The sequence below is a fragment of the Arachis duranensis genome, chromosome 9, assembly GCF_000817695.3.
Source record: "Arachis duranensis cultivar V14167 chromosome 9, aradu.V14167.gnm2.J7QH, whole genome shotgun sequence".
NCBI lineage: Eukaryota > Viridiplantae > Streptophyta > Magnoliopsida > Fabales > Fabaceae > Arachis > Arachis duranensis.
The window spans coordinates 68499692-68510926 of NC_029780.3; the positions used below are offsets into that span (position 1 = coordinate 68499692).

The window sequence follows — 11235 nt, forward strand, 5'->3', positions numbered from 1 at the left end:
TTGCAGATCGCGCATGTCACGCGTATGCGTCGATCACGCGTACACGTCATTCAGCGATTTTCCTTTCACGCGTGCACGTCAGGCACGCGCTCGCGTCATTTGCGCGAACTTCAATCCACGCGTACGCGTCAAGCACGCGTACGCGTCGCTGTGATTTTGTCCAAGTCGCGTGCACGTGTCAGCCATGGGTGCGCGTCACTGTCCGCTGGTTGTCTCATTTATTTCTTGTGCTCCTTCCCTTTTTGCAAGCTTCCTCTCCATTCTCTAAGCCATTCCTACCCGATGAAGCCTGAAACACTTAACACACAGATCACGGCATCGAATGGTATAAAGTAGAATAAAAATACACAATAAAAAGATCTTTAGGAAGCAAGTTTCCAATCATAGAACAATTTGGGAAGGAATTGTAAATACATGCTAATCATATGAATAAGTGGGTAAAGACTTGATAAAAACCACTCAATTAAACACCATATGAATCATAAAATAATGGTTTATCAAAGCCTAAAAAGAGTAAAAATAGAATCGCAAATTCGTAGCGCTGACGTATCGACAAAAAGAAGGTAAAGCGTGAACTGAGACGATATAAAGATAATTTCATCGAGAAGAATAAGATAAAATAAAATATTAGATATATAACATAAATAATTAGCCACTAGTCGTGACCCGCGAAGTTTAGGCTGGCTAGGGTACAGTATAGCAGTAGTTGACAACAGTATCTCCTAATCTCTCCCAAAGGAAACATAAAAGCCTCTACAGGCAAGTTCAAAGAGTTCGATACATAATATAAGCTTTTCAAAATAAAGGTGGAGAGATTCTAAGCAAATTATAAAGTAGAGAATATAAAGATCTTCGCCATCTCTCAGATGAACCACAGCTCACTTCTGAGCACCTGGACCTGTATCTGAAAAACAAGAGATATATACGGAATGAAAACCCTGACCCATGGGTTCCCAGTACAGTAAAAGTGCCAAATAAATACAATGCATTGTAATAAAAACTCACTAAGCATCTTAAACTTTCTCTTACCAAATATTCATCCTATGTTCTTGCATGTTCTTGCTAATCCATAAATAGGCAACTGTTATAAGGGAATGCATAATCTAATACATCTTCCTCATGCTTCCTAACTTTCTAACTCTCCAACGAATCAGAATCGGAATCATAAACAAAACCATTACCAGTTATTCTGTCTAAACAACTCTATATCAATACTTCATATCCTCACCTAGAGCAAGTGAAATCACTTCATTGCATCCACCCAGGGAGCTCAAATGATCTCATTCAATAATCATCATTTTAAATTAATCATATCATTACTCCATCTCAATAAGAACAACCCTCAGCGTCAACCAACACCAGCATGAGGGACCTCTCAGTTGTACAAACACAAGCAATACAGGCAAGCAATACATAATAAGGTACAAGTAGAACAAGTAGCACATAATCACGTAACATAGCATATATGATATAACAATCCAAAACAAATAGGCAAACCCAAACAATTCAAACATATGCAAATGATGTATGCCTGCCCTATGGCTGATGATATCATCTGTCAGTTATATAGCCAATCCGACACATCCTGGTAGCTAACCATGGATAGAAACACCCATCGCGGAGCAAGTAGGTTTGAGCTACAACCCTCTTACTACTATCCGCTCAACCCAGAGCCAGTGGTACAACCACTACTGCGGCTACTACCCAGGCAGGTGTTTAAAAGCTCAACCTGGAGCGAGTGGAATCACCACTACTGCCGCTACACATAACTTCTTCTACAAAATTCTTTTTTCAACCATTTTTGAACCGTTGGAAAGATCATTGAATGAACTTTCATAAAAATCTAATTTTAAAGAATTCCTAACTCCGAGGACCTAGTTACGGACCGCCGAAGTTGGTCAAGAATTAGTTTTTACCCAAAAATAGAAATCACCAATTATTCCAATGTTCACAAGCCAAATTCATTTCTGCTCATCCAAATGACCACAACCCAACCACATTCACATAATTACACTCAACCCGAACCTACCTCTTCTACACAATTCCACCGAAAACTATCAAATCCAAAACCTTATTATTCAATAATCAAACCAATTATTCACACATTCAATATCTAAAATCAATCCAATCTCTTATATCATCACACAATACACACATCAACTTACCTTCCTTATCTCTTTTCGGCCTCCGGCCCAAGATTCACGGCCTCCGGCCCAAATTTACAATTTAAATGCATATTCCACAAACCAATATTCATTATCCAATTCATCAAATTCTTAACACACCAAACATACAAATTCACACAATTCTCAACCCAATCATTAATTTAATTATATGTCAACTATGCATATTAGTACTGATAAACCACTATTTTATGGTTTATCTTGTGCTAAATTGAGTGGTCTTTATCAATTCTTTATATACTTATTCATACAATTTGCATGGTTTTACAAATCCTTCCCAATTTTGTTCTATGGTTGAAAACTTACTTCCTAAGCCCTTAAATTGTGTATCTTTAACTTCCCTTTATACCATTCGATGCCGTGATCCATGTGTTAAGTGTTTTCAGGCTTTATAGGGCAGGAATGGCTTAAAGGATGGAAAGAAATCTTGCAACAATAGAAAAACACAAGAAACTAAGGAGATGACCAGCGAGAATTGATGCGCACGCGTACCTGAAGTGTACGCGACACTTGGCGCATTCCATAGTGACACAGACGCGCACATGACGCGTACGTGTGCCATGCACAGAAGACCATTGACGCGTACGGATACCTGACGTGTACGTGTGACATGTGCCGCGTGCAGAATTCACAGAAAACATTGGGGGCAATTTTGGACTGAGTTTGGACCCAGTTTTCGGCCCAGAAACACAAACTAGAGCCAGGGGACAGCAGAGACTCAACACACATTCACACATTCTCAGTTTTTAGTTTTAGTTTTGAGTTTTAGGATTTTAGAGAGACTTTACCACTTCCTCTAGGGTTCTTGACATTCATAGATTCATATTCATAGATTTTCTAGCTTTCATGCTTTTGGATTGGATACTGAGAAGAGTTACTACCTCCGTTGAAGTCTTTATCATTCTAGTTTGTTTTCTATTTCCTTACTCCTTTAATTCCCATTTACCTTGTTTAGAGTTACATATAGATATCTTCAATTTTGGAATTTATTAATGCAAGGATATTTTTCTATTTAATTTCTTTATTTGTTGATTATTTTCAATTAAGTTTAACTATCATGTTTTCCTCCTACTCCCTTTACATGCATGCAAAAATGGCATCCATGTCAATGGAGTAGGTTCTCAACTTGACTTTGGAGTTGATTAAAAGGAGACCCTTGAGTTGGAATACTCAAGAGTTAACTGGTAACTGGAAGTTGTTGGCTGGCTCTCTAGTCACTAACGCTAATTCTTCCCAAGGGAGAGGATTAGGACTTGTGAATAAGAGTTGGCTCAATTACTTGACTTTTCCTTATTCGGTAAGGGTTAACTAAGTAAAAACAACAACCCCTTACTATTACTCTTGGGAAAATCCAACAACGATAGAACTTCCGATTAATCTTCTCCTAGTCAAGGCTTTTTATCTTAATTACATAAAATCTCTCTTTAATTTCCACTGCTTTAATTTATAATCATTTATTTGCCCATTCCCCAAACTCCAAATTTCTGAGAAACTCCTGATCAATAAATTGCACTCTCTTAGCAACACGTTGGGAGACGACCTGGGATTTCTACTCCCAGTATTTTATTCTGAATTTGTGACAAACCCCTTTTAAATTGATATGCGGAATTTTCATCAGTTAAGAACTATACTTGCAACACTGATTTCCGATACAAAATTCGTAATCTGTAATTTTCCGCACGTCAATTTTTTGCGCCGTTGCCAGGGAGTTGCAATAGTGTGCTAAGTATTGATTAGTGTAAATATTTTTTTATATTTACATATTTGCATATTTTATTTTTATTACTATGAGCTATATGTTTCTTTCATTGAATGACGTAATTACTACCTGATTCGAGTTTAGCCGCGTTTGATCCGAAAATTGAAAGAACTATTTCCTGTATAAGGCGAGCTGAGGGCGAATCTGAAGCGTTATTTGAGGGAAGAAACAAGCTCCTCTTCTACTGATTTCGTTGACTTATGCACAGGTAATATGGTGGAGCCCAGAAGGATTACTCTCCAGGAAGTAGGAACTCCGAACTTTACACTACCACCGTTTCAAACGCGTCATCCAAATCTGGGTGCATATTTTGAACTAAAAATTGCACTAATCAATCTACTGCCTAAATTTCATGGGTTACCTGCTCAAGAGCCTCTCAAGCACCTCCGAGATTTTCAGACAGCCTGCTCAACTGTTAGGCGTCATGGTGTAGATGAGACTACTATTTTGCTATCTGCCTTCCCGTTTTCTCTTGAAGAAAAGGCGAGGGAGTGGTACTACACTCAACATGAAGCAGTTGTTACTAATTGGGATACGCTCAGAAGAAAATTCTTGGACAAATACTTTCCAGCTGAAGTTACCGATAGACTGAGGAAAGAAATCTCCTGCATTATTCAAGGTGAATCAGAGACTCTTTATGAGTATTGGAAACGCTTCGGGAACCTCCTAGACATATGTCACCACCACATGATTCACCAGTTGGTGTTGATCAGCTATTTCACACAAGGCATGAAGCCTCAAGACAAGACTACATTAGATGGTTCGAGTAATGGCTCTCTGAAGATGTACAAGACGGCGGCAAAAGCGTAGCAACTGATCACCGATATAGCTGAGTCTACCCAGAATGCTAGGCACAGGAACAACCATCCCAAGGCTGTTGTGGAGGTTTCCTCCAGTAGTGAAACTACTGCTCTCACACAAACTCTAAGTGAGATGACCAACATAGTGAAGAAGCTACAGCTGAATCAACAACAACCTCAGCCTCCTCCACAATAACATTGTCAACAGTTGGCCCTTCAGAGAGTTTGCGGAATATGTGCATACTATACTTATTACACTGATGAATATTCATAGCTCCAACAAGAAGATGCCACCTTGGCAGCTACCCATAACTTCTATGACCGTCTGAATCAAGGATACTATTAGCAAGGCAGTAATTATAACCAAGGTGGGAGCTACAATCAAGGTTAGCAAGACAACTCCAACCAGGGATGGAAGGATAAGTCCAACCAAGGGTGGAAAGGTAACTCCAACCAAGGATGGAGGGACAACTACAACCAAGGAGGCAAAGACAATGGTGAAAATCAGAGGTGGAACAACAATAGCAATCAGCAGAACCGGTCTCAACAAAACCAAAGCCAACCTTACCGAGCACCTTATCAAAGGCAAGCCCAAGGATCTTAAAATAACCAACAGCAAGCCCCTCAAGTCACTTACCCACCTTCCTCTTCCAATGACGAGTTGCTTCAGTCTATTGAGCAAAGACAAAAGGCCATGGAGAACACACTTAACTCTACCTTAAATGGTCTGACCTCTGCTTTACAAGCTCTCGTCTCCCAGATCATTGAATACCTCCAACAATCAACCTGCAAGCTCCAGTACACTTCCTTCTCAACCTTTACCTAACCCCAAAGGAAGAATCAATGCCATTACTTTGAGGTCCGGGACTACACTGCCAGAGAGGAGTCATGAGGAGCCAAGCTCAAAAGAAGACATTCCAGTTGAAAGCATGACGCTGAAGAAGAGGAGATAGCTCGACCAAGGAATGGAGCACCAAGGGACGCAGAAGCTACAAGAGATGCCATTCCTATTCCATTTTCACACCTTGCTAGGAAGCCCAGAAAGTAGATGGAGCTAGACCCCAAGATGGTGGAGATCTTCAAAAAGGGTGAGGTAACTATTCCCCTTTTTGATGCTATTCACCAGGTACCTAAATATGCTAAGTTTCTAAAAAATTTATGCATGAATAAAGATAAAATACATGATTTAGAAACTATTCCTCTAGGTAGCTCTATTTCTACTTTAATGGGTGCCATACTAGAAAAATGTGGGAATCCGGGTCCATGCATGGTTACTTGTACTATTGATGGTGTACAATTTTCTGACTGCATGTGTGATTTAGGTGCGTGTGTGAGTATTATGCCATTATCTGTATATGATGTTTTGAGGCTCCCTCCCTTAAAAAGGTCAGCAGCACATTTGTTTTGGCAGATAAGAGCATTATCTCAGTGGCTGGAATTGCTGAGGACGTACTAGTGAGCATTAAGGGACTCACATTCTCTATTGACTTTTACATCTTGGAGATGCCCCCCTAATGACTCAGGAAGACCATCATCCATCATGCTTGGAAGACTTTTTCTGAAGACTTCAAGGTTCAAATTGGATGCCTTCTCAGGAACTTACTCTTTTGAGATAGATGGCAGAACAGTAAGCTTCAATCTGGATGAAGCTATGAAGCATCCACCAGAAGATCACTCAATCTTCCAGTGTGATATTATTGATGCAACTGTGGCTTAAGTCCACCAAGAAGAAGTAGAAGAGATACACGTGGAGCAAGGTGCAAGTGTGGGGAAACTCTCTGAGCTTACTGAAGATACCTTGCCACCACAAATAGCTCTAAATGATAAAGTGCCTAGCCAGGAGCAGAAAATGGAATTGAAGCCCCTCCCCCCCCATCCACCTCAAGTATGCTTACCTTGAGGATAATCAAAAGCTCTCAGTTATCATTGCAAGGGAACTCACTTCCCAACAGGAGGAGCAGTTGCTTAGTGTACTGAAAAAGCACAAGAAAGCTATTGGGTGGAGTTTGGCGGATATAGTAGGCATCAGCCTTCAATTCTGCGAGCATCGTATATTTTTAGAAGAAGGAACAAGGTCTGTCCGTCAACCTCAAAGGCCGCTGAACCCCACCATTCTAGAAGTTGTCAAGAAGAAAGTGACTGCTTGAAGCTAACATCATCTATCCAATCTCGGATAGTGAATGGGTAAGCCCAGTACAAGTGGTACCCAAAAAATCTGGCGTCACAATAGTGAAAAATGAGCATGGGAAACTCATTGCAACTAGAGTGCAGAACTCCTGGAGGGTGTGCATTGATTATAGGTGCCTTAACCAGGCTATTCGCAAGGATCACTACCCACTTCCCTTCATCGATCAGATGCTTGATCGCCTGTCAGGTAAATCACACTACTGTTTTCTAGATGGTTACACTGGCTATTTTCAAATTCATATAGCTCCTGAAGATCAGAAGAAGACTACTTTTACATGTCCCTTTGGAACGTGCGCATATAAGAGGATGCCTTTTAGCTTATGTAATGCACCGGCTACGTTCTAAAGATGCATGATGAGCATTTTCTCAGATCTTCTTGAGAACTGTATGGAAGTTTTCATGGATGACTTTAGTGTATATGGTGATTTGTTTAACCTTTGCTTGGATAGTTTCGCTAGAGTATTAGACAGGTGTGTTAGTTCAAACCTTGTATTGAATTTTAAAAAATATCATTTTATGGTACAACAAGGTATTGTTCTAGGACATGCTGTTTCTAATACTGGTATTTCAGTTGATCCAGCAATGGTAGATGTCATTTCTGGTTTACCTTACCCCTCCTCCGTGAGGGAAGTCCGTTCATTTCTGGGTCATGTAGGTTTTTACCTGCGCTTTATCAAGGACTTCAGTAAGGTAGCACTGCCTTTATCTCGACTGCTGCAGAAGGATGTTGAGTTTGAGCTAAGTGCACACTGCGTGAAAGCGTTTGATAAGCTGAAGATTGCCTTGACCCAAGCCCCTATTGTGAGAGGCCCCGACTGGCGTCAACCGTTTGAGATAATGTGTGACACCTCCAATTACGCAGTAGGAGTGACGCTGGCTTAGCGCGAAGGTAAGGACCCTTTTAGAATTACCTATGCATCTAAGACCTTAGACCCAAGCCCCTATTGTGAGAGGCCCCGACTGGCGTCAACCGTTTGAGATAATGTGTGACACCTCCAATTACGCAGTAGGAGTGACGCTGGCTTAGCGCGAAGGTAAGGACCCTTTTATAATTACCTATGCATCTAAGACCTTAGACGCTGCTCATTCTAATTATACTACCACTAAAAAAGAGCTTCTGGCTATTGTTTTTGATCTGGATAAATTTTGAGCCTACTTACTTGGCACTAAGGTGGTAGTATACTAAAATCACGTAGCTCTAAAATATTTATTAGCTAAGAAAGAGTCCAAACCAAGGCTCATACATTGGATATTGTTGCTACAATAATTTGATTTAGAAATCAAAGATAGGTGTGGTTCCCTGAATTAGTGGCAGACCACTTGAGTCGCCTTGAGCACATTAAGAATGACTCCACTCCTATCAATAATGCTTTTCCATTAGATAGCTTCAGGCAATATCTGAAGTAGTTCCTTGGTACGTACCTATAACTAATTATTTGGTTAGTCGTACCTTCCATCCTAATTTTACTAAGCATCAAAGGGACAAGCTTAAAAGCGAGTCCAAATATTATATATGGGATGACCCATATTTATGGAGATGTGGTGCTGACCAGATAATTAGAAGGTGTGTACCATAATCATAATTTCAGTCAATTTTAGAGGCCTACCACTCTTCAGAGAGTGGTGGACATTTTGGTCCTCAAAGAACAGCTAGAAAATTCTGGACTGTGGATTCTGGTGGCCCACATTATTTAAGGATGCCACTGCTTTCTGTGAATCTTGTTCACCATGCCAGAGGTTTGGGAATATATCCAAGCAGGATGAGATGCCCCAACAACTTATGTTGTTCTGTGAAATTTTTGATGTTTGGGGCATTGACTTCATGGGTCCATTTCCAAACTCTCATGGTTTCTTATATGTACTGTTAGCTGTCGATTATGTTTCTAAATGGGTGGAAGCAATTCCTACCCATACTGATGATGGTAAGACTGTTGTCTCCTTTGTTTAAAATAATATTATCTGTCACTTTGGATCACCACGAGCAATCGTGAGTGATTAAGGCACTCACTTCTGTAACAGGAGATTAACAGGTCTACTGAAAAAATATGGGATTATTCACAAGGTTGCCACAACTTACCACCCTCAGACCAATGGACAAGCCAAGGTGTCAAACAGAGAGATAAAGCGTATCCTGGAGAAGGTCGTCAAGCCTCATAGAAAAGACTGGAGCACCAGGCTTGCAGATGCGCTTTGGGCATATCGGACTACGTACAAGACACCAATCGACATGAGTCCCTTCTGCCTAGTCTATGGAAAGGCTTGTCACCTCCCAGTGGAGGTGGAGCACAAGGCTTTCTGGGCAGTGCGGGAATGCAACATGGGATTCGCGAAAGCAGGGGCTGAGCGGAAGTTGCAACTACAAGAACTGGAGTGCCTTCGCCTAGAAGCTTATGAGAACTCCGGGCTATATAAAGAGAAGGTGAGGGCCGTGCATGACAAGAATATCAAGCGACGATAGTTTAGACCTGGGGAGTTAGTTCTCCTTTACAACTCCAGGTTGAGACTCATGCTAGGCAAGCTGAGATCAAGATGGGAAGGCCCCTACAGAGTGGAAAAGGCTGAGTCATAGGGCGTCTTCCACTTGAGTCACCCTTCAAGTCCCAATATCCTCAAGGTCAATGGCCACCGCTTGAAGCTCTACCATGGTGAGAAGATGAAGGACAACAAGGAGCAGGAGATCCTCCTTTTGGAGGATCCACCAACAGAAGAAGACTGAGCTTATAGCCCATCCAACTTAAGGACGTTAAAGAAAAGTGCTAATGGGAGACAACCCACCATGGTATAATCGTTCCTTTTCATTCTTAACTTTGCTTTGTTTTATTTTTATCAGTGTCATGCATACATTTGGCATCATCATTTGCATTCTGCATAAAAAAAGGGGGCATTCAACGCACGAGTGTTATTTACGCGTACGCATAAGATGTGAATGCGTAATCTACTCGATTGAACAGAAAGTTGCGCAGGAGCTGGGCAAGAAATGTGCTTTAGGCACAAACAAGCCCACGCGTATGCGTATCTACCGCGTGTGCATTGCTTATACTTCTGGTAACCCACGCGTCCGTGTCTATGGCGCGTCCGCACAGATGAGGAAATCGGCGTAAATCCCTATACGACCAGAAAGTTGTGTTGGTCTGGGGCTAGTACTGTGCTAGGGGCACAAAATCATTCACGCGTATGCGTCCCTGAGGCGTGCACATCATTTTCAACGTATGATAATCTACGCGTACGTGAGCATGACGCGCACACGTCGCTTGTGATTTTAGCCCCAAGTGCAAAACGCACAGAGAGTTGTGCGAGCGCGAGGCTGGTCTCGTGCGACTGGCACAACCAGATGCACGCGTAGGCACGCTTGACGCTTACGCGTCCTTCCCTTCTTGCGTGACCGACGCGTCCACGTGCACTACGAATGCGAGTCGCTCGCACCGCCTCACTTAACCTAGTGCGCCGCCAGATTTCAAACCCCCCAAGTCCTAATTCTCTTTCCTTCCTAATTTTTCCTTCTTTCTTCCCCTTTCTTTCACCCTTCTTACTTCTTTCCTCTCCCTCTCTCCATCTTCTTCCCAAGGTTCCTTCTCTTCCTCTCATCTACTCTTCTATTCCTCTTTCATTCATTGCATTTAATTTTTGTTCTCTTTTCTTCTCAATTTTCTTTTAGTTTCATTGTTTATGATTTATTTTTCATTCTTTTATCATGCATTTTTATGTTAGTGTTAGAGCTTTATTTTTATTATATTTGAGCTTGTGGATATTATGAGGAGTAATTTGACAATTGACATTTTATTATGATGGTGTGGTAATTTATAACCCACAAACTAACCGGCAAGTGCACCAAGTCGTACCAAGTAATACCTTACGTGAGTAAGGGTCGATCCCACAAGGATTGATGGATCAAGCAACAATGATTGATTGATTGGCTTAGTTAGGCAAGCAGAAAATAGTTTTGAGATGTTCAAAAGGTTTAAGTTCGAACTCAGAATATGAAAAGGATAGACAAATAAATAAGTTTGGTATAAAATATGAAGAAAACAGTTAAAGCTTCGGAGTTGTCTATTTTCCGAATTGACTTTTCTTATCAACTATTTTAATCATGTATGATTTAATTCATGGCAAACTATATGTGACTAGACCCTAATTCCTTAGACCTTTCTAGTCTCCTCTAAAATTCATTAACTTCCAATTCCTTGGTCAATTAAATCCAATTAGAAGGTGATGATCAAATTCCAGTTTATATACCACAAGAATCCTAATTATCCAAAAATAAGGGGATTATATGTCACGTATCCCATTAAATACAAACAATTAGAAA

General features: G+C 40.9%; 1 protein-coding gene across 1 annotated transcript; it reads left to right on the top strand.

Moving 5' to 3' along the window:
• Positions 1-5236: 5236 nt before the first annotated feature.
• Positions 5237-7811, top strand: LOC107465865 (uncharacterized mitochondrial protein AtMg00860-like). The gene is made up of 2 exons (XM_016084841.1): positions 5237-5327; positions 7501-7811. Exons 1-2 carry the CDS (start codon positions 5237-5239, stop codon positions 7809-7811), a joined length of 402 nt encoding a protein of 133 aa, XP_015940327.1.
• The last annotated feature ends 3424 nt before the right edge of the window (positions 7812-11235 follow it).